General features: G+C 43.1%; 1 protein-coding gene across 1 annotated transcript in view; it reads right to left on the reverse strand.

Moving 5' to 3' along the window:
• LOC108784681 (probable E3 ubiquitin-protein ligase HERC6) overlaps positions 1-25130 on the reverse strand; it is a 49244-nt gene that overhangs the window by 3228 nt on the left and 20886 nt on the right. Inside the window, exons 13-22 of the mRNA XM_018553552.1 lie at positions 23325-23461; positions 21572-21688; positions 17092-17199; positions 13196-13366; positions 12899-13042; positions 8691-8857; positions 5092-5155; positions 1995-2065; positions 790-973; positions 90-192 (exon numbers count right to left, since the gene is read on the reverse strand). Coding sequence (XP_018409054.1) covers positions 90-192; positions 790-973; positions 1995-2065; positions 5092-5155; positions 8691-8857; positions 12899-13042; positions 13196-13366; positions 17092-17199; positions 21572-21688; positions 23325-23461 — 1266 coding nt within the window. The remainder of the gene's footprint in view (positions 1-89; positions 193-789; positions 974-1994; positions 2066-5091; positions 5156-8690; positions 8858-12898; positions 13043-13195; positions 13367-17091; positions 17200-21571; positions 21689-23324; positions 23462-25130) is intronic.

Here is a 25130-nt window from a genome sequence, read left to right on the forward strand (position 1 = left end):
GGATGGGCAGTGAAGGCCTCTGGCTTTTGGATGGTCTTTCTGAAGCTGGTCGGTGTATTGCATTTTTTGGATTTAAACCCTTTACTTACAGAGAAAGCCCTTCTTTTGTGGTAGTGTCAGATCATGGAAAACCTTCCAGAACATGGTTATGGTTGGGTGGTCTCGGGAGTATTTCCCCACGTATTTAGTATTCTGCAGGGAACACAAAATAAGAGTAGAAGATTTTATTAGGTAATAAAAACAGATACAATGTCCTAAGATTTGAAATACAAAGGAATCAGCAACAGTCCAAAAGACAAATTCCCTTTTGGATGTTCCTTTTTACAAGAACAACTAGTGGTTATATACAAGTCAAAATTTGTTTTACAATTTTAGAAGTTAGTAAAAATAAATAGTAATTTTTTAATACTGCAATAAAAATGATATAACAACCTGTTATACATGTCAAAAATATATTTTACAACTTTAAAACTTAGTGAGAAATAGATATTAATTTCTATAAACGGGCATATACATTTTATCAGAATTATAAATTAAAGTAGGAATGTTTCTTTTTTTAAAGTATAGGATTGGAATTAAAAATGAAAGTAGGAATATATTATTTTTTAAATGTACCATCTGCATCAGAATATAGGATAGTTGTCCTTGAAAGAATATAATATAGCAATAAGTGAGCAGAGACCAAATATTTGTTGAAATGGTACATCATTTTTTAAGCTGGCATGACACAGGTAAGACTTCTGTCATTATTACTGCAAAGGCCAGATAGCATAACAAGTCATCATTTACCAGCTCAAATATATTCCAGTCATAATTTGCATGGCCAGCAACAAGATCCATCAGTTCATCTGGCTGGAAAAATGACAGAATGTCTTTGTCACAAACTTTGTGCAGTCCTGCCTTGAACTCCTCAAAATACTCGGCCACAGAGGTGTTGAAAATGTAGTCAACATACTTGTTCACATAGTTTTGCCTTTAAGATAGAAAAAATATTCATTTATGAGCAATTTTCTCTACAGTTCCTTTTACTTTTATTGCTTACGTAACACAAGCATTACTATATCGGTGCTTCTAAAAGTAAACCCACTTAACACACACAAGAAGCCAATAGCAATACTCTAATGTGTTATTGAGTTACAGTTCTGAGTCTGCTGGGGCTGCTGACATCACACCCAAGAAAGCACCTATCAGCAGGAAGTTCAGGGAAGCAAAGCTAGGAGAGATGGAGCCAGCGGTTTACAAACATGATGACTGTAAATGTTTGGACAAATATATAAAGAAAAAACTTTGCTGGACAATGTATATTTGTTTGATCTGGATTCACTGCATACGTGCACATACTGTATAAATGCGCATATACTCTTATGGGAAGATTGTTGTTGAAATGAATGGTCTGGTGACATATTCTGTGATATTAGTGTTTTGGGTACTGCCATCTTCCTTCTCTTTACCTTTTTGGTGGACATGTCGGTTCTCCATACCCAAATAAAATCATACAACACATATTTCAGAAAGGTGAACAGTACCTTTCATCTCACAATCTTGGATGTTGGCCTTTGGAAGCAAATAGAAGTTTAACAGTTCACATAAATCTTGGAAGTAAACAATCTCCACCCCTTCTAAGGCCAAATAACCCCAAGCCAAGTACCTGCATGAGGAAACGTTCCTGGGCTCCTGGCAATGCAACATAAAACGTCTGCATACATGCAAAGCATAGGACATTCCTCTGCTCCATCTAGTGGCATTCATATGCTGTGATTGTCGGTCACACAGCTATACCCTGTGAGAATGCATTATTAATCAGCCCCTAAGCCACTGAGTGAATCTGAGTCAATGGACAAGAAAAATTAATACTTGTTTTTTGGCCCACTGATGGAGAAGTGGTAGAGTACATGAAACACGTAAATCCCACGATGCTAGTTATAATCCCATAAAAAAATTATTTTCAGTTGCAATTCTTACATCTTGTGTATTGAGAGAACACTCATACATACTTGTTTATACCGGTCACACGCTCTGATGTTCCATTTGGAATGAGTTCTATAGTTCGGTTTTCCCAGGTGATCTAAAAGCACATTTAAACATTACTAAGGAAAGCATATGTGTATCATTTATCTAGCAGGAAGTTCCCAACATGCTGATACCCAATATAAATGGATCTATTACATGTCATTTATCTAGCAGGAGGTTCCTCACATGCTGACTGACACCCAATATAAATGGATCTATTACATGTTTCTTCTTAGTCTAGAATGATGTTGTGAATTATGAGTGCGCAGTGCTGCGTTGAATCTCTTAATAAGATTACATCAATGATGTCATGGAAGACTGAGTTAGCTGAGCAGGCCAAAAGGTTAGAAGTGTAGGTATCTGTTACCACTAAAAATAAATTATGCTTACTTGGAAGTAGACCAGATTTTAGGGTGCAGCGTCATACAAAATTATCTAAGAGCGCACTTGTATACCACATGTAACATTTAACAACAGTTAAGCAAAAGGATTTGGCAGTGTATTAGCTACTATTTTTTTCAATATATAGACTGCAAATGTTCATTTATAATTTTAATTTATCAGCTCTTCATCAGTAATATTTATAAAGTAAACCTGTTGAAAAACAGAAAATTCCACCTGAATCATATGATGAAAAAAAGGTTCAGCAGAGATTATATACATGAATTGCACATGAAAATGATTGTCAGATCCAATTTAAGACGCCAATCTAAAATCTGGCCATCATATTGGTCCTTTCTTGTGTCACTAACCAATAGGGAAGTTCAGTAGATGACTCCAAGGAGTGGTTGTGGGGCCAAGCTTAACGTTTCATGAAAAGATGTGATTTGCTACCTGTATCTCGGGATCTAATCACCAACTTTAAATGCAAATTTTAGTGATGTTAACTATGCTGGTAATAAATAAGCTCTGATTATTTAACAAAAATAGGGGTAATATGCAGTAGCACATGCAGTAGCAAGAATGAAGAATCCATCTTTGACCAAAGTGATCTTCAGAGTGTCTCCTACACTCCACCCGTCTACAGACACCGCTCGAGATAACCGCTCCTTGACATCGGGCTCCACACCCCAGAACGTCAACCTCTGACCTACTCTTCACGGCTAGCAGCGCAGCACCCGCACTACAGGCTTCCCCAGCAAACACCTGCAGGTCACAGTTCCGTCCGGCTGTCAGGAAGCCCCAGCATGAGTCCATCTCCACTGCGGCTGAACACTCTGTCACCCCGGCGTCTCCATTTCCAACACTTCGCTCCACAGCACCTGCCATTAGAGGACACCTATGCCAGCAATCGTCCTGAGGACCACCCCACGGCCCACCGCCCAGGCACGACACGGGCCGCACCGTCATCGCTGAGAGCCGTTCTCCACTATCCCCACGGTGAGTTACAGAAGCCCACCCCTTCTTCACCCACCATTGCATACTTCACCCCCTCGTTTTTGTGTCTCCATCTGCCTAATTCGGTTTAATCGCTACACCACCCTGGAAAAGAGGGACCATTCCCACTACTACTCCACTCCATCTGCTTCACCTCAACCCGACGATTACAAGCAAATGCTCACCCAGCCATAGGTAAGTACATCACTTATGCTTACACCCTGCTCTACCACATTTATTGCGCCAGATAGTGGCGCTTCCGTCTCCAATTTTTTGTTTCCTTACAGCACACTTGTTGGACACCCCGGTCCAGACAGAACGGAAGCCGCACACCTGCACAACTACCCCAACCCCCCCTATATTTATACCTATCACACCACAAGTGATAACCAATGTACCCACCAAGTACTGCCTCTCTCCCCCGCATTTCCCCCTACCTCTGACAAGCGCCACACATGGTGTAAAACTCTTTCAATTTTTGATCTTTGACCAATATGACTACAGTAAACTCAAATCTGATTGGATGATTTGCATTACTGCACTATTCTTTCTGCAGCCATTAGTATACACACTACTGTAGGTCTTACAAATTATTCTACATCTAACTTTTTTGGAATGCTACTAAAAATACTAGTTTTGTGTGAGTCTGGAACAGTCGTAATTCTTGCTGAGTAGTGACAGTACCAGAGGCGCAGTACATTCCACATCAACATTTGTGTTTCCCCGAAAATAAGACAGACACTGTCTTATATTTTTTTCCCCCCAAAAAACACACTAGGGGGATGTCTTATTTCAAATACTGTCACACACAGTGTCACAATACCTGCAGGCTGCAGCTGTCCTGGAGCTCTCCTCTCTGATGCCGTCCACAGTTCTCTGTGGGATCCCTGCCAGGGAGCCACCTCTCTCGTCGCCAGGCTGGACTGCACAGACCTCCAGTCAGAAGTTCCCTCAGTGACTGAGGCTCAGTCACCTCACCTCACTCCGACCCCACTGGCCATGCTGTGCAGCTGCCTGCTGGCAAATGTAGTTTTTTGCCCAGCAGCAGCTCTCTAAGCAAAGGCTAAGGGGCAGACAGGTGTCTGCTGATTTCCTGACAGGGGCCACATGCGGGAGCTGCAGTGCAGCGGTAAGTCCCCGCCATGTACTCCGGTTGCTCTCTGGGCCGCCCCCAGCCCCAAACTAGGTCTTATTTTCTGGGTAGGTCTTATATTACAGGAATGTTTAAAAATAGTGCTAGGTCTTACTTTAGGGGTAGGTCTTATTTTCGGGGAAACACGGTAGTAGTGTGAAGGACCTGAATTCTCAGGGAGGGAAAACCTCTTTTTACAATAACAATCAGTGGAGTTCAATGTTACACCATAGGAGACCACAAATTGCTGAATAATGCTAGCATATGACCAATATAAGGGGGTTGTGTGCTATCACTTTAGACTTTTTAGACACTGCATATTTCACATTAAAGGCAATGCATGCCCAAAGTGGATGCCTTTCTTGTCTACTCCTTAGCTCAGCCTATATACTACATTCCACTAGAAGACATACAAATATTATGCTACAATTACCAGGAATTCATGGTAACTAATTTGTCAAAGCTGTTCAGTTCTCATTATTGGTCTTTGCATATATATATATCCATAAATCATGACATCCATGAAAATATTAATCATTAGAATAAGTAATAAATCAAGACCAGTTTCTTACAGTAAAATACAGTTCAAGGGCTTCCACTTTATCATCTTTAGCATCCAGTATGATCTGTAGACTTCTAGAAAATAAGGAAAGCATCATTCCAGATTTGCCTGCATAAAATCATGTCAGTGTTACAGTAGGTCTAAAATGAAGGTCCATCAAAAACAAATACAGTGTTTACTGGGATACTACCAATAACCCTATAGAGAAAATGACTAGCTCTGACCTATGCAATTCCGGTCACGAAACCTCACTTGTTAAATGAAAACCTTGCAGCAGTAGAAGATAATAATCACTTGCATGTTGCTCATATTTTTTTTTTTTAATAAAACATTGTCTTTTACCCATATTATGGCCTTTGTGATTTTATTAGGGATCTGAAGTGATAAAAGTGATCTGAAGTGATAGAAGTGATAATTCCTGGCTGTGCCACCCCTGCTGTTATGAAGGTAGATACCAGGAGCCTACAGAGAAGGTTGTTAACAAATGTTCGGATTTCAGGCAAAATCAGTGATTTATCAGTACACCCATTAACTAATTAAACTATAGGTTGGACTCGATGGACTTGTGTCTTTTTTCAACCTGACTAACTATGTAACTATGAATTTAAAGCAAAGTTGTTAGTGCACAAAAAATATTAACAAAGCAGGAGCTGATTGTAATATGTGCAGAGTGGAGGAGGTGTCAGTGCTGCTATTATGCTGTGCTCTGCTGTGTGCAAGCTCCTACTGTCAGACTCTGTGCCCTGTCTGCAGATAAATGAGAGGCTGTTTAGTGAGCCACAAACATAAATAAATGATAGCAGGAGAATACTACAGAGCATCATTTAAGTGATAGCTCTAGGGCTGGTAATGTCATATCCAAGAAGGTGCTCGGAAGTGTTTAATATCATATCATCAATAATTATGGAAAAATGAAATGCACAAAACAAGGCAATTTGACACAAAATGTTATGGGAAGATTGTTGATGATATTAATAGTATGAGGACAGGGTATCCTTAGTTAAAATTGATAAGGTGAGAACTTGTTATATACGGTCATGAACTTGCTATTTCTGTCCTGGACCTGCTGGTGGCATTGTGCCCAGTGGCTGGTCATATATGATTCCAGTAGCCAACAGCTGGTGTCCCCCTGCAGCATATTCATCGTATGCATCCTGTCCAGTCCCGTGGTTTCCTTGCTATGCTAGTTCCCATCCTACCCTGGCCATTCTTTGTCCTGTCCCTGGCCATTCTTATATATGTTTTGCATTTGTTGTTAGTGTACTGTACTTTTTGTGCTAGTTATTTTTCTTTGTTCACCTACTCACTGCTATTGCTATCACTGTATGATGTATTTACCATCTCATTATACATATTCATCACCCTGCATTCTGGTGTCTAAAGTCATGCTCACTCACTGTATTGTATCTATTGAGGCAGTGCATGGCAATGCCACGGTGTAGTATGGCAACTTTGGCACCCAGGACTCTCAGCCAGAGGGGCTGAGAGGGTCCAGAATGTGAACCATTTTATAAAGGCAGAACCTGGCTTTCCAGATTCTTCCGGGTTTTCCTAATTCTAGATGGGATCTGGAGCTCTGGAGATTTCTCAGAGCTCTGGGTGGGATGAAATCTCCAGTCCTGGGGCCAGGTGTTGCCAATGACCAGCCTGGGCTGATCAGGTGGCTGGGAGCAGCCTCATTAGGAAGCCAGCACAGAGCTCAGAGGGATGTTGTGGGTGTGCAGGAGGCACATGAGCACAGGCAGTTTTTGCTGCATGCGTGAGCACAAGTGCCACAGCCAGGAAGGCTGGAGAGGTCAAGAGGGTTGGGGACCCTTCGATAACTGCTAGAGAGACAGCGAGAGACAGTGACCCAGGAGGGGTGAATGCTGAACCGCTTGGGGCTGAGGAAAGCTGCTGAGCAATAATGGAGGCTGTATTCACAGAGAAATACGGTAAAGTCCTGGGACTATCACATTGGGAGTGTATGTGACAGCCAGATGTTGGTGAGACCAAAACACAATGTTTTGATGAAAGTCCAATGAACTGTTATGTTTCATTTATGCTGAAGAAAGGCGAGTTATTTTGTGAAGTTCATGGATTGTTGACCTTTTGCATGAATAAAGACTGTCCTTTTTATGTTAAAGTCAGCTTCAGGAGTGGTCTCTCAGCGCGCACCATTGGGCTATATTCCCCAAACTATGACACTATGAAGAAGCAACGTTGTCACCCTAGGCTGCTCTCATGCACCACAAATGCCTCATGCTCTCCTCATCTCCATTACACAGAGGGGAAGGGTTTGGAAGTCCTCAGAGGTAGCTGGGAACGATGTAACTGATTTCAGTGCAGAAAGTTACCAGTTTACAAGGGTTCTAGCAGGATCAACTAGTATTCTTGCACTTGCCAAAAGATATACAGTAAAATAACACTTTCAATGTTATTTTTAATAGACAAAATATGAGAAGGTCATTGTTGGGGATTATATACTCTTTAATTTAATAATTGTCTTACCTTCCCAAAGTAGGCTGCAATTCTTTTAAATCGTCCAGAGTAGTTTTTCTGCCCAGAAGCTTCTTAAACAAGGCAAGTGGAAAAGCACCCAGGACTCTCAGCCAGAGGGGCTGAGAGGGTCCAGAATGTGAACCATTTTATAAAGGCAGAACCTGGCTTTCCAGATTCTTCCGGGTTTTCCTAATTCTAGATGGGATCTGGAGCTCTGGAGATTTCTCAGAGCTCTGGGTGGGATGAAATCTCCAGTCCTGGGGCCAGGTGTTGCCAATGACCAGCCTGGGCTGATCAGGTGGCTGGGAGCAGCCTCATTAGGAAGCCAGCACAGAGCTCAGAGGGATGTTGTGGGTGTGCAGGAGGCACATGAGCACAGGCAGTTTTTGCTGCATGCGTGAGCACAAGTGCCACAGCCAGGAAGGCTGGAGAGGTCAAGAGGGTTGGGGACCCTTCGATAACTGCTAGAGAGACAGCGAGAGACAGTGACCCAGGAGGGGTGAATGCTGAACCGCTTGGGGCTGAGGAAAGCTGCTGAGCAATAATGGAGGCTGTATTCACAGAGAAATACGGTAAAGTCCTGGGACTATCACATTGGGAGTGTATGTGACAGCCAGATGTTGGTGAGACCAAAACACAATGTTTTGATGAAAGTCCAATGAACTGTTATGTTTCATTTATGCTGAAGAAAGGCGAGTTATTTTGTGAAGTTCATGGATTGTTGACCTTTTGCATGAATAAAGACTGTCCTTTTTATGTTAAAGTCAGCTTCAGGAGTGGTCTCTCAGCGCGCACCATTGGGCTATATTCCCCAAACTATGACACTATGAAGAAGCAACGTTGTCACCCTAGGCTGCTCTCATGCACCACAAATGCCTCATGCTCTCCTCATCTCCATTACACAGAGGGGAAGGGTTTGGAAGTCCTCAGAGGTAGCTGGGAACGATGTAACTGATTTCAGTGCAGAAAGTTACCAGTTTACAAGGGTTCTAGCAGGATCAACTAGTATTCTTGCACTTGCCAAAAGATATACAGTAAAATAACACTTTCAATGTTATTTTTAATAGACAAAATATGAGAAGGTCATTGTTGGGGATTATATACTCTTTAATTTAATAATTGTCTTACCTTCCCAAAGTAGGCTGCAATTCTTTTAAATCGTCCAGAGTAGTTTTTCTGCCCAGAAGCTTCTTAAACAAGGCAAGTGGAAATGGTAGATACATGACCCACTGATTGAAGATTGCCAGGCCACAAAGTATTCCATAGTAATAATATTGTTTCTTTTCTGCTATTGACTGCAAAGGGAGAAAGTTTGATGTTTATGTAAGACCATGTTGATGTGACCATCATGTCAAGGCTACTACAGTAAGTGATATTTCTACAGACATTAAAACTATGCAAAAAAACATGCAGACTTAAGCAAGTCCATTACTTTACATTGTGTTACTCTGACATGAAAACATTTGGTACTTCTTTAGATATTGCATTAGACTGTCCACACAAGGTTAGATATTTCACTCAAAACAATGTGATAACCTAGGATCTCTCTATCCTCCCTCAAACCATGCCTCGGCTTTCTTTCTGCCCTTGCACTAACCATAACATCAGGGCCAGATTCCCCATTAGGCACAATAGGCCTGTGGCCATAGGGGGCACAGGTAGAAGTGACTTTCCCCTGTACAGTTATAAACAACACATTTTTCCCATCATCAGTAGTGATACTTATATCTCATATTTGCTTATTTATGTTGTCACATTATTCTAATCTGGGTAAGGACCAATAAAACAAGAAATTATAGTCTGCAAAAGGGTTGAGAGTGTTTCATTTGGGCACCAAAGCTTGTGTGCTTAAAGGCCCAGTGATGGACACTGGGCGCTGACAAGCACTAAATCTCACACTTAAAGGAGAACTATGAGATGAGTGATTTCCACTCACCTCATAGTTCAAGCCGACCTGTGACAATGAGACTGTCACAGGTCGGCTCAGTAGATGAGGTGAGCGAACAGATACCGGCGTTCACTCACCTCTCAATCCTGTCACGGCTCTCTGCCGTGACAGGGGAGGGGCTGGATTCCCCTCTCCCCACTCCGATCCGCCAGCGCTGACTGGCGGAACGGACGGAGGAGGGGGCGGGTACAGCTGGCTCTGCCTCTAGATAGGCAGAGCCAGCTGTCACTCACGCAGCTGGGCGGATCTCGACATCGATGTCGGGATCCGCTCCGGCTGCGGCGTCTCAGTATACCGCAAGCTGTAGCTCGCGGTATACTGAGCTTAGGGTAACGGGAGGACGCTAGTTTGTGTCCTCCCGTTACCCTAAGGAGAACTATGGGGAAAAGCCCTGACCCCATAGTTCTCCTTTAAACTCACACCCAAAACTTAAACTTAACCCCTTGTTTCTGTACACACCTGTCCTACATCAGGGTCCACTACACTAAAGACTGCCCCTCAAAACTGAAAGATACCAGGACCAGGATGCTACACCTACAGTTCTGCAATTGTCGCAAAAGCTTACATCTGGTGCATTATTTGCAAACACTGGCCGATGCATAGTCAATTAAACATTAGTCCATCTTTATCATTATTACTGTATAAATAAGGGCTAAAAATATATAATGAAAATTGGCTATGACTGGGACTGGTGAGATGGATATATGGATATGTAGATTATAGGAGGAGTATATGAGAGGGTTGCAAAAGAACTGCATTTGATAGGAAAGTTAATAGGTAGATTCCAATAACATGTACTAAATGCAATACATAAATATATATACAGTGTGTGTGTGTATATATATATATATACATATATATATATACACACACACATGGTCAATTACATCACTGCATCCCGCCCCTTTTGCTTACATGCAGCTGCGGGCAGGAAATTTTCTGGCCGAAGTTGGCTGGACAACAGTGGAAGGAGTTTCTTTCTGGGTTTACAGGAGCTTCTTTCATTTTCATAGAAACTCAGTCTCTAGTTATCAATTGCAGCCCCAGTTTTTCTCTCATGACATGTTTTTTATTTTGTTATATCCAGCATAATTAGCTGATCATTGGGATTAACCAGAGATAGGAACATACAGTATATTGGGGATGTCACTTCTCTCTACAATAGCTCACTCTCGTCCTGTATGGATGCACTTGCCCTCTCACCACTCACAGAATCAGGCGCCGTCCACTACAGCCTTGGCAGACAAATGACACTAGAAGACTTAGAAGACATAGTCGTGCTCCTGAGCGACTATGGCGTAAATTCAAATCCCTGCAAGACTTTACCCAATATAAACCTGCGCTCCAAAAATAAAGTACCCGCCTCCACACAGCGAAAAAGACCTATTCCATCACACTCGTTAACATCCTCTAACCTTTAGTGAGTCCTCATCAACTCTTTTCTACCTTCAACTCAGAAAATTGCCAATTACTTCAGAGATAATATTGACACAATTCGCTATGAAATGTCCACTGTCCAGACCTCTCCCACTCCAAACACACCTTGTCTACCACCACATCACCACTCTCTTCATTTGATCCAGTTACAACAGACGAAGTTGCTACTCTTTTGTCTAACACAGGCCTAACCACCTGCCCCCTGGACCCCATCCACTCACAAATACTCAGGTCCCCCTCTAGCACTATTCTACACTCTCTTACTCACATCTTCAATCTCTTCCTTTCGAATGGTGTCGTACCTACCACTCTAAAAAAAAAGCATTGGTGACCACCATATTAAAAAACAACACTCTTTGGGGCCCACCATTCTGGACAACTTGAGACTCATCTCCTTGCTCCCATCTACCTCCAAACCTCTTGAACGGCTGGTCTAGAACCGCCTGAGCTGCCACAATAACAATCTCCTTGACCCGTTTCATTCTGGCTTTCGTCCACAACACTCCACAGAAACTGCCCTTCTAAAACTTACTAACGATCTACTAACTGCTAAAACCAATGGCCACTACTCTATACTCATACTTTTAGACCTCTCTGCTGCCTTTGACACAGTTGAACACCTGCTTCTCCTTAATAAACTCAAATCCCTTGGCCTCCAAGACTCTACTTTCTCATAGTTCACCTCCTAACTATCTCAGTGCACCTTCAGTGTCACCTACAATTCTACCTCCTCCTCTCCTCTTCCTCTTTCCGTGGGAGTCCCCCAAGGGTCTGACTTTGGGCCTATTCTCCCTCCACACCTCCTCCCGGGGTCAGTTGATAACCTCCCATGGCTTCCAATACCATCTCTATGCTGATGACGCCCAAATCTCTCTCTCCACTCCTCAGCTCACCCCTTCTGTCTCTTCACGTATCTCAAATCTACTCACTGACATCTCTGCATGAATGTCACACCACTACCTCAAACGAAATCTGTCCAAAACTGAGCTTCTAATATTTCCCTCTCCGTGTCCCCTCCCCCGAATTTTCCATCACAATCAACAGCACTACAATCAACCCCTCCAGTCAAGCCAGGGTGCTTGGTGTTATCCTTGGTTCAGAGCTCTCCTTTCAGCCCCACATCCAATCACTATCTAAATCTTGCTGACTCAACCTCCGTAACATTTCTAAAATTTACCAATTTTTAACAAACGAAACTACAAAGCTTCTACTTCACTCCCTTTTAATATCTCGCCCCGACTACTGTAACTCCCTCATTGTTGGCCTACCACTAAACAGGCTATCCCCCCTCATTCTATCATGAATGCTGCTGCTAGACTCATCCACCTTAACAAGCATTCAGTGTCTGCCGACCCTCTCTGCCAATCCCTCCACTGGCTCCCAATTGCCCAACGAATAAAATTCTAAATACTAACATACAAAGCCATCCACAACTCCGCCCCGACTACATCTTCAAACTCATCTCAAAATATCACCCAAACCATCCTCTCTGCTCCTCTCAAGACTTCCTGCTCTCTAGCTCTCTTATCCCCTCTCCCATGCTCACCTTCAGGACTTCTTCAGAGTGTCTCCCATCCTCTGCAACTCCTTACCCCAATATGTCCACTTATCTCCTACGCTGTCCACCTTTAGGCGACCCTTAAAAACTCATCTCTTCAGGGAAGCCTATCTCATCTCAACATAACTGCCCCTTTACTTCTTCCGCTAACTCAATCTAAACAATTATTACATTTTGTATCACTTGCCCCTCCTACTAGATTGTAAGCCTTTCCCAAGCAGGGCCCTCCCAACCCTACTGTACTGAAATTGTATTGTAACTGTACTGTCTCCCTCATTTTGTAAAGCGATGCGCAAAATGTTGGCGCTATATAAATCCTGTATAATAGTAATAATAATATCATCCAAAAAGCTGTTACTGGCACCATATTTTCAAAAAAAAAAAGAAACTTACATGATTTGGAAACCATACTGGCAACATTGGATCGGGGGAAGAGAATAATCCATAATCAGGATGAACCATCTTCTCACCCACAGAGAGAAAGACCTCTATAAGAGCAGCTCTGGGATCAGCTGAAGTCTCACCCTGGAATTCCACCTATAATATCAACATGGATTTAGTATCTTGTTGTTCATCTGCGCATTGATTATTTTATTAGACAATTGACAATGATGTAATCATTATTTCAGCAAACAACAAATCTAACGCAAACCTATTCAACGGATTACAAAATAAAATATAATAAAATACCATTAGTTGCTTTCTGAGATCACAGTCTTCCACGAGTCTTAGTTTATGCAGGGTATCTTCCAGCAAATGATCACGTCGCAATTTGAGATGTAAAATTGGTATCCTGGGATTTTCGCTGATGCCCTGCATTCTATTCATCACCAGCACTTGTTGAGCTTGAAGCTTAACACTCTGAGAAAAGAATACTGGTATATAAACTGGTTTGTTTTGGAGAGCTATAAAAGAATGATGATGGTGAGATAATATTTTTCAACAAAAACTAAAAATCTGGTGTACCGTAAAAGCAATCTGCATTTGAAGCTGTTTTGCAGGCACACTATCAGCAGTCTTTCTCCCACTCTCCCCCCTCAACTACTATTAATTAACAAAATAAAACATCTAAAAGCCTCTTTTATATACCTGAAGCTGCCAAGTTCCAAGTCTTCTATCTTTTTCCCTGCAGAGTGCCTGGATAACGTGGACACTCACCATTTGCAGTTCAGCGGCATGATTCTGTCAAACTCCAGAAGTTGCTTTAGTGTGATGATGTCAGGACTACTGAACCAGTGGGCACGGGTACAAATTGCAGCACAGGATCACCACCCCACATCAGAAGCCGTGCCGGTGAGGGAAACAGCAGATTCAGGTAACAAAAGTCAAAAAGCGGTTTAACCCGTTAGCTGCCAAGCCCTGTGGATTGCTTTTAATCTCCTGGCCACACAGTTTTTGCAATTTTTCATCTTTTTTATTTTCAACTGCAGCTTTTAGAGTTTGCAAAAGACCCCCCAAAACATATATTTTCGGAAAGCAAAGTCCCGGTAGGATAAAAAGATGGTGCTAGTAATTTTGTAGGTCCTGCGATAATTGCACAAATGTTTATTACATCAATATCAAACTGATAAAAATACACAATTAAATTGATAAAAGCACACTAAAATCAGTATCGGTGCACACAAAAAATACTTTTCCCAACTAAATTTAAAAGATAAAACTGTATTAAGTCAATAAATAACAAATATATTTGTCAATTGTAAATTGCGCATTTTTGCAAAAAAATGAAGGAATGCAACACTGTAAATAAGCAACTTATGTTAAAAATCTTTTTGCACTGTGCTGGTGTGTGTGTTGTGATAAAATAATGCAGGCATACATTTAATCGCAACACAGCGTATCACAACGCTTTGCCATGCGCTGCCACACAGTTGATTAGTTATTTTAAAAATAAAGGACTGCGATCTGTTTTAACAAAGCACCGCAGTGCATGTGCATGGTGCACACTGTTGCACATGTATAACATGTGTGTGTGGGGGGAGATGGGGGGTTTATTTTTTTACATTTGTTATTTATTTTCTATTATTTATTTATTTTTATTTACCCTTTTGAAATACCGTAGAAGAAATTGAGGACACAGAGTAATAAATATTTACTGACAACCAGTTATGAATGGATAGAAGCCTCTGTAGTGAGCTGATTCTACCCATTCAGAAACTCATGAATGATCAGGAAGTGATGTAAAACACTGTCTGTTCATTCAAAACTGGGGAGACATAGGGGGGAATTTATCAAAACTGGAGCAGAAGAATATGGAGCAGTTGCCTATGGCAACCAATCAGCTTTTCTCTTTAGTTTGTTCAGCTAAGGTTTGAAAATGAAAGGTGGGTGCTGATTGGTTGCCATGGACAACTGCGCCAGATTCTGTCTCCACCAGTTTTAATAAATTCCCCTAAAATTATGTCCTCAGTTGTTTACAAACATTGGAGTGATCAGCGATCAATTCAGTGTTTGTGCTGCACACAGAGGATCAGTAAGTATTACACATATTAACTGATCCTCCGCTCTCTTTATCCTGAGCCGCTCAGCCATCCTCGATCTGAAAGCCGGCGGCTCTGCTCTCCTCCCCTCTCAGACAACCTGAATGACAGTGCTGACTCCTCCTCCTCTACCCCCCCCCCCCAGTTAGGGTCGAAGGGGGGGGGGGGGTATTTTAATAAATAGCTCTCATCAGTGGCTTGTCAGCTGCTAATGACAACTATTCTTTTACAGGAGACCATCGGGGGGACCCTTCCGATATAGCAAAAGGGTGAAAGCCACTGACGTAAGGCCTACTGACGTGGCCAACTGCATAGGGTTGTGTTCTGCCGTAAGCCTTACAATCATCACTTATAACCATATTTATGCATGGTCACAATGCTCTAGGCCAGGGCTCACAATTTCCGCTCGCCCCCTCGCAATTAGCGAGTAAAAATTGTGTGGGAGTGCAAAAAATCATCGGGGTAGCGCAGCTGGCAGAACCAGGAGGGGGAAAACTACCACAGCTTCTGCAGTGGCGATCGCTCAATCAGTTCTCTCCGCTACATAGTGGCCGAGGAGGAAAATAATCAGATTGGCTGTCTTCCCTTCACTTCGGCTCCTACGGCCACCTGCAGCTTCCTCTGCCCACCTCATCTGCCATAGGCTGGGAGGAAGACTGCAGAGCTCCTATGGGCCGGCTGGAAATGTATGCAGCGCAGGACCTGAAGAGAGGCTTCACCTCAATACATGGAGGATTCATCTCTTTACCCCCCCACCTCCTCCCACTACCACCAGGAGAGGAAGACCACCTGAATCTACTGAATCTACTGACCTCTACAGTGTGCGTCATACTGCTGACCTCTGTACTGTGTCTTACATTACTGACCTCTGTACTGTGCATCATACCGCTGACCTCTGTACTGTACATTACATTACTGACCTCTGTATTATGCATTATACTGCTGACCTCTGTACTGTGCGTTACATTACTGACCTCTGTACCGCTGACCTCTGTACTGTGTTTTACATTACTGACCTCTGTACTGTGCATCATACCGCTGACCTCTGTACTATGCATCATACTGCTGACCTCTGTACTGTGCGTTACATTACTGACCTCTGTACCGCTGACCTCTGTACTGTGCAGTACATTCCTGACCTCTGTACTGTCGTTACACTGCTGACCTCTGTACAGTGCATCACACTGCTGACCTCTGTACTGTGCATCACACCAGTGACTTCTGTACTGTGCATCATACTGCTGACCTCTGTACAGTGCATCACACTGCTGACCTCTGTACTGTGCGTCACACCACTGACTTCTGTACTGCGTGTCACACTGCTGACCTCTGTACAGTGCATCACACTGCTGACCTCTGTACTGTGCGTCACACCACTGACCTCTGTACTTTGTACATTTCTGCAGCGCGGGACCTGAAGGGAGGCTCAACGAGGCTGCTGGAGGCTTCACTCGGTACATGGAGGCAACATGGCTGCACCCCCCACCACCACCAGGAGAGGAAGAGAGCACCTGAATTAGATCAACTGTGCACTGTCTGTTTTTTCTGCGTTATACCCCTGACCTCTGCATTCTGCGCTACATTACTGACCTCTGTACTGCTTACCTCTGTGTGTCACACCGCTGGACTCTGTACTTGGCATTACACCACTGACCTTTCTACTCTGCATTGTTACTGATCTCTGTACTGTTGACCTCTGTACTGTGTGTCACACCACTGGCCTCTGTCCTGCGTGTCACACCGCAGGTCTCTATACTGTGCGTCACACTGCTGACGCACAGTACAGTAGGGGTTAGATGGGGCAACTGGTGGCAAGTAACTCTTAAGGCCTAGTTAGTAGCTCAGGACTTGAAATTTTGAGCCCTGCTCTCGGCAACGTTGGGACAAGTAAAGCAAGAAAATGTTATGTCCAAAAGGGTCATCCTAACATGGGGTATTGTTTTAGGAACCAAAGCTTGTGTGCTTACAGACTTCAGTCAAAAGCATACAATCAAATCCTACGCTATATTGGTAGCAAATAAGTAAGGAAAACAATCAAAATTGTGAAATTGTGATAAGTTAAGCTGAGCCAAATCACCAAATGTATTGTTAACTTAGAATACTTACATTCTTTGTAATTTCTCCATCAAAGTGAAGATAATTAACCTTAGTGGGAAATGTTAAGATATATGGATAACGACAAAATATTTCAGGAACAGAGCTGCTTTCAGTGTCCTATAGATGAGATAGAAAGAACAAGACACTTAAAGATGACATTGTACCTTCAATATAACAGCTTATCAGGCAGAATTATTCCAGCAAATGTAGTTATCTAAAAAGGAGCTTATCTAAATACGTTGTATGTTTTCTATAGCTCAGCTATCCTTCAGAGACTGTTAACCTTACCTACTGTCTTGCACAGGCAACAATGTAACAATTCATGCTAATAAGAAAAGTCCACTTTTGTTAAATCTTACATTTTAGTGAAGTTGTCCTTTTACACCTCTAGGGTAAGCCAAATACTTATATACAGTACTTGCCCTCCACTCCTGAGATCTTCACTGTGTGGCCCTGCCCAAAACCACAGAGTTTTTGCAGAAAAAAGTCCTGCAATGTTGTATGTCGTAAATCTTAGTTATACAACCTTTTGTTAAAAACAATGACATTTTTATGTTTATAACATCATAGCTATTGCCTAGTTAAATGCAAAGTTCATAATCCCAGTCAGGACACTGTCAGCACGGAGTTTGTATGTTCTCCCTGTCAGAGGCGTAACTAGAAACCTCAGGGCCCCAGTGCAAGAAACCATTAAAGGCCCGCGTCTGCCTGATCCAGCCAGCCCGGATCGCCGCTATGCGATCCGGGCTGGCTGGCTGGATCAGGCAGACGCGCCCTCCAATCAGGCACTGTAGAGGGCCGCTCGCAGTGGCCTCGGAAGAGCGAGCGGCCGCCCGATGACAGCCGGGTGATCGTGTCAGAGAGAGGGAGCCATGGCTTCGGTTAGCGGGGGTCGTGACGGCGCCCCCCCTCAGTCCTGCGCCCGGGGCAAGTGCCCCCCCTGCCCCCCCCGGTTGTTACGCCACTGGAGAGCAGTGTGGGCGGAGACAGCCCGCGCTGTCACAGGAGGCTGAGCTCTCCTCCCACACCGCTCGCTCAGCCTTCTGTGACAGTGTGTCAGGATGGAGAGCGCGTACAAGCAGTCAGTGATCAGTGATCGCTGAGTGTTTGTAAATAATTGAGGACAGAGTATGGTTACTATATCCTCAATTATGAATGAATGGGAAGTGATCTACATCCCCTCCTGTTCATTCATGATTGTGGTTATAGTAAACACACTATGTCCTCATGTTATGAATGGACAGGAACACTCAGTATAGAGCCTTGGTTCTCAACTGGTGGGTCATGACCCAAAAGTGAGTCGCGACCCCGTGTTCAGTGGGTCGCCACATGCCTTCCACTTTTCTAGGTGAGAGGCTCCTCAGCCTCCCTCTAGCGTAGCAATGTCCGCTCTCGCACCAAGCAGCCAAAATATGCTGCCCGAGTGTCAGCTTGAGGTGGGGTGGGCTAGGGCTGTGTCGTTGAGCAGGCTCCTTCTAAAAGGTGCATTGCTTACAGCTCCCTCGCGTGTCCTGTAGATGTGCCTGGACCGGAGTAAAATTACATTCTGGCTCCTGGCACCTCTACAGGGTTTGCAAGGAAGCTGTACAAGTGGATACACATATGGATGGAGCTCTCGTAAGGTAGGAAGAAAGGTAGTAAGGTAGAAAAAAGAATATGTATTTTTTGGGGGAGTGTTTATGTGTGTGTGAGAATCCCTGTGAGTGTGTGAGATTGTGTCTGTTGTTGTGTGTGTCTGTCAGTGTTTTTGAGGGCCCTTTCACACTAGTAAAGTGCATTAATTACACAGTCCAATGCAATTAACGCACTGTATAACGCAATCTCACCTAACGCACGCTCTGGTTTGGGAGGTGCAGTGAATTGCCTTTCATGTAAATGACACCCCAAACGCATCTCCCACGCACAGTTCTATCCATCGTAATTGCAACGCGGGGTGCTGCAATGCCATGTGTTCCACTGTAAGTGCAACTTGGGTCACCACTTAATGACCAATGACAAATGTGGGTCCTGAGGTTACACAGGTTGAGAAGCACTGGTATAGAGGATTCCTGTTCATTGATAACAGGGGCTGCACAATAAGAGATAGAGGACTTTGTGTCCTCCATCTCTTTTTCTATTTTAAAAGGGAAATATCAGGGGTCTATTTAGATCCCTACTATCTCCCCGAAGCTCCCAAAAGTAAAGTAAAATAATAAAAAATAATAATTTTTTTGCTATCACACAAGAGCTAACAAGCCCCAAGTTTTTTTTTTTCTGGACAAAAAGAAAGACAATAGCAATTAGTTACGGATATAGGAACAAGACCAGACTTAACCTTCTAGAACATTTATACATGTATCCTGCATGGTTTGTCTCCCCAGTAATAGCCCGAGAGCTCTGGGAAGTTGTAGGAATATACAGGACGCCGTCCACACCAGCTCAAAGGTCGGGGACATGCATGTTCTCCAACGTTGTGGAAGGGGACTGTACGTCAATGCGTCAGAAGACGCTACGCTCCTATACGCCACCTGGACAGAGCCTGTGAGAGCAACCTCACAGGATATCCACGTTGGTAACAAGCCCCAAGTTTGATAGCATTTGGAGGTGACAGGTCCTCTTTATTGAATCTGTCACCTCCAATACAGGAGTTCTAGCACAGCACTGTGCTAGAACTCCTGTGACAGCTGAGAGGAAGGGCTGCGAGTGCAGCTCTCCCTCACTGTCTACTCGACCCGGCGTGAAAGGTAGCCGGGGCTGGTTTGGGGGACCCAACTTCCTGACGGGGACGGGAACTTACCTGCCGCTCCTCTGCTCAGAGAGGCGGTTCTATTTTCCGCGGGCGGCGTGCCATCCTCTTCTCGCTGGGCCCCCCTGAACTGGCGGAACATCAGGTCCCGGTCGCAAGTGCGACCGCTGCGACCCTGGTAGTTCCGCCAGTGCTCCCTGTGCTTTCAATGGGTTTCCTCCAGGTATTCCAGTTCCTACTAAACTCCAAATACATGCCGAAATGTTAACTGGCTCCTGTCTAAATCGACCCTGTAGACATGTGAGATAGGGTCCTTAGATTGTAAGTTCCCTGAGGGCAGGGGCTGATGTGAATGTGCAGTATGTAAAGTGCTCCATAAATTGTCTGCTCTATATAAATACCTGTAAATGAATGATAATGTAAACAAAATGATATATGTGGGAAGGAGTAAGATAAATCAGTAGTGATGATCTGGTATACCTTCCCTAAGGCTGGGTTCACGCCTAGACGGCACTGTTTTTGCGCGTTTGTACTTGCGTTAGCAGCATGTGGTTATTTGTGCGTTTTAACTCGCGTACATGAAGACACGCGTTTTGATTGGCAGCTCATAAACCATTGTGGGCAATGGAAGAGCGCGCGTATAAACGCGCAAAAACGCTCTAGTCTATGGGGCAAAAAAACTTTTAACTGCCCAAAGAAGCTCCTGTACCTTTTCGGGCGTTTTGCGTTTTTCTGCTGGTGTTTTTCTGCTCAGGTGTGAACCAGGGCCATTGAGAATCATGGGATTTCTTATGTTGGCAGTTTAAAGCGATTTTCGAACTGCTCGTAAACACCTAGGTGTGAACCAGGCCTTACACTGGCACTAAGAAGGACTGTCCTAGCTCATAATCTCCGCAGATGCAGGCCCAGTCACTAGGAGAGTGCTGGAACACAGCACTCATTTTAAAGCATAAGAGAATTCTATGCTCATCAGCTGGTGTCCTTGCACATTGTCTGGGGTGTCATTTCCTGTCTGCAGTCCACAGGTGCTATTTTTGGCAGAGTCAATACGTTCAGCACATTGGAAGACCAACCCATAGTGATGAGCTTCTGTTCGTTCTGAGATTGAGCTTGTCCAAACCCCAAAAGGAAGCTGTGCAGCTGTGGTGGGCCAGCACTGACAGCTTCTTCTTCCCAGGTTTGGACGAATTCATCCCTATTAACTTATGTCACTATCTGGTGTAACGAAGGATAATTAAAGCAACTAGACGTGAAAGCAAAATTATTAGGCTGATTTGCAGTGGTTGGGATGACTGAGAAAGTGGTCATATCTAATGTAGGGGCAGCTACTTTTGTGCATAAGATTGAACAATTAATGTGTAGATGAAGAGAAATTAATGTGAACAAGTATCTAAAAAAGTGCCATAAGTAGAATTTTTCAGTTATATCATAATTAGGCTCAATGAAACAAACAAATCAAAAAATGGCCATTGATGATGTTTCTTGAGAGTCTGTATCTGGATAAAGACAACACAGAGGTAATTAAAGTATATTTTAACCCAGAAACAAAAACATAACATTTTGCTGATTACACAGGCTCAGATGTGGTGTCTGCATTTCTTTTCTTTTTTTAGAACATTTTATAACAAGCAGGGACAAAAAGCAAAGAATGCATGGACCAGAATCATTTAGCCAACTGCATTTGGTTTTTAGGATAGCCATATCTCAAAAAGGAAAGCACAGAGGTAATTATTAACACTGTAATTAACACTGTTTTTTACTCACAGGCTGCTTTTGCCATATGCGCCAGTTGCTAAGATCGACTGGGATAATGATCACATCGGAAACCTCAGGAACACAGAAGTGGCTTTCTGGAACTTTATAATTAGTTTTAATGTTTACAAAGTGCCAAGTCTCAAGTACAGTAATCCATACACACATTCCTAATGTGGCAAAGCTTGCCAAACCTTCCTATCTCCTGTACCTTCCTCCTGGCCAGTCAGGCAGCCCATCATTGTGATGTGTGTGTGTGTAGTGGGGGTAGATAGAAGTGTCAGAGCTTTGCCTGTCAGAATGACAGAAAGACCTGTCACCTGTAGGTGCTTCAAAAGGAGCCAAGAAAAAGGCAGGAAGAGGACAAAGGAATAGTCACCTGTATTGCATCTGGTCTCGCTGCAGCTGATCTTTCTCAATTATTGTCCCAATAATGCCTTGTTCTGCACTGTGCCTCTATATAGAGGCAGCCGGCTTGATAAAGGCAAGGCTTTGCTTCCTCATGTCTGAGCCTCCAGCAAGGAGAAGAGTGAGGAGCACAGTAGTTATGTCGCCAATTCTCACTCAAAAGCTCCTGAGGACTAGCAGTCAGAGGCAACAGAACCTTAGCTCTCACACTGCATGCCAACTGTCAAGGATGCCACTAGGCTTATTGCAGCTAAAGTCTTTAAATGGCTGGTGTCATAGTTGATTACATGTGCAGCACCATTGCAACTGCAATCCAAATAGAGGATAAGTTGATACCTTCCTTGACTGTGAAGCATAAGAGGTTGTAGTCCCGCTTTAAACCACAATCAATCATCTTGAGGATCATCCCAGTGCTGAATTCTAAGCTGGACTTGTACTATTAGTGCCAAAGTGGATTACCATGGAACCTATATTTTAGAAAACTTACAGGAGCACACACAGATCACATACTGTATATTATTGTACATTTTGGCAGCTCCTCATATTTTAATTTAAAGGAAAAAGTGGTATACATGGGTGGTTGCAAGTCTATCCAATGCAACATTATTGCCTTACAGGTAAAAAAGTAATTTTGGAGGAACATAATTCTGGTATGCACCCTAAGCAGTACAGTGTACATTGAAGCCCCAATCAGTCTTTAGGAAGGCATGGATTTCTGACCAATAAAGTTGTACCTCAGGACATGTCCAAAAAATGTGAAAGAGCTTTGCAGAATTAGGGGCCAATGCAGGAACTTTGCATTTTTATCTAACACTATGGTGTGTAATAACATTAAATTGTATCTGCTTGTCTGCTGCACTCTTTAAAGAAAAAACTTTAAAGGAAACTTTTGTGTAGAAAAACATGTAGGTATCCATTGCTGACTTCTCTTTCTGACTATTATGCTGTTATAAAGTTTAGTTTTGAGTCACTGAGCTGGAAGATCAGGAGATATGACTTCACTCTGAATTTAGTATTTGCATATGTGTTTCAGCTCAGTGACTCAAGACAGAATCGTTATGACAGACAGGTAACTAGCATCTTCAGAAGGAGGTCAACGTTATGCAGGTCAGTACAGGTGCCTTTACATATTGCTCTTTCATCACAAAATTAGAGACAGAACATTAAGAGGCTAGATCAGTTTTTTCCAGCTATAGGTTTTCAGATTTTTTTTTCAGCGATGTGAATGTACCAATATAAAGTATGTCAACAGCATACACAGAGATGCGTGCTTCCCTAGTGAAGGTAGTACCTGAGTGCCATAGCTGATTATCACCTGAAAAGGTAGTAGTCAAAAAAACGTTGGGAACCTTCTTACCTTGTGCAGCTTCTTTAGGACATCTAACAAATCTCTAGTCCCCTCCTTTTTCATAAGCACCGATATTACCAAGGAAACTTTAAACATGTGAATTAGCTTTTTCAGTGAGTTTTCAGGTAACAGAGACCACATTGACTCTGGTGAATGAAAAGCATTTCATAATTATTAAAACATAAACTGATACACTAAACCATAAGTCATACAATTATTTAGGCAGACACATGGTGACCCCCAAAATGACAGCTATCATTTCACATAACACTTTTAAAAAACTGCATTCAGTGGCCTAGGGTCAGTGGGAGGGGGGGGAAACGAGAGAGAGTGAATTCCCTTTCTGCTTAACACCCACTCACTTGATTTTAAATCTAGAATGGACACAAGTATATAAATCTACCACTGACCACCAATGTAACAAGGGGGTATATACACTAACCAGCGATGTAAATTTGACATATCAACAGATCACAAATGTAATGGGGAGCATTTACACCGACCATCAATATAATAGGATAATTTACACTGACCATCAATGTAAGGCCCCATTCACACTGAGCGACATGAAAATCGCGCAATTTTGAGCGATATTGAGCGACTTGTCACGCGACTTTTTCCTATTGGGCTGTATGCAATCAGGAGCACAATCGCTCGAAAAAAGGGTCATGTAGGAGCGACAAGCTACCAGCGACGATCTACAAGCGATATTGAGCGACGGGATGTGAACAGCTCCATTGAAATGGATTGGAGAAGCTACATAGAGCGATATCGCGTGGAAATATGAGCGATATCGCTGCAAAAAAATCACACGATAAATCGCTCAGTGTGAATGGGGCCTTAAGGAGAAATTTAAACAGACCACTAATATAACAGGGGCTTTTACACTGACCACTAATATAATGGGGCATTTACTCTGACCACCTGTCAGGGTTTCTTAGCCTTCCTTGTCCAGCTTATTTGCAGTGTCTCGGACACTGTTTGTTCCTCTTTGGCACCCTCTTATGAACAAACCTGTTAACATCATCATTCAGCAACTACTAACAAAACTCCTGGCAAATTTCTGTCTCAGAATGATGATGCAAACACCACTTCACTATTTAACCATCAGCTTGTCTATTCAGTCTCCGCCCTTGCGTGGGTTCTGATCTACCAAGTGATCTGCAGTTGTTCCTGTTCTCCGTGTATGACCCTGGCTCTGGCTGATTAATCTCCTGGTTCCTGACTTCAGCTACTGTTTCCGTTCATCCTGCTCTCGGTGTTTTCTGACTTGGTCCGACTGACTACCTCTGGCATGGCACTGATGACGTTGTAGACTATCTCCATTGTTTTTTTGCCATTTATGTTTACTGTTGTTTTTATTAAACTCCTTTTATTTTTTATTAAACCTGCAGTTTTAATTTCTGTCTGGTTTCTTGGTTCCCTAAAACCACCAATTACATTGACCATCAATGTTAAAGGGAGAGTTAAACAGGCCACTAATATAACAGGGGCATTTACACTAATCACCAATATAATGTAGGCATTTACTCTGACCACCAAAGTAAACGAGGCATTTACATTGACAATGTAACAGGGGTATTTACAAAGACCACCAATATAAGAAGGGCATTTTTTTTCTCTGAACACCAATGTAAAGGGGCAGTTACACTGATCACCAATTGAATGGGAGCATTTACTCTAACCAGTAAAGAGGGACTTACAATGATCACCAATGAAACAAGGGCAAATACAAATGGCCACCAATGTAACAAGGGCATTTACAGTCTCTACCCCCCCCCCCCCCCTAAAAAGTTTTAACCCAATGTTTAGGGG

The sequence above is a fragment of the Nanorana parkeri genome, unplaced genomic scaffold (assembly GCF_000935625.1).
Source record: "Nanorana parkeri isolate BGI_ZX_2015 unplaced genomic scaffold, ASM93562v1 scaffold124, whole genome shotgun sequence".
NCBI lineage: Eukaryota > Metazoa > Chordata > Amphibia > Anura > Dicroglossidae > Nanorana > Nanorana parkeri.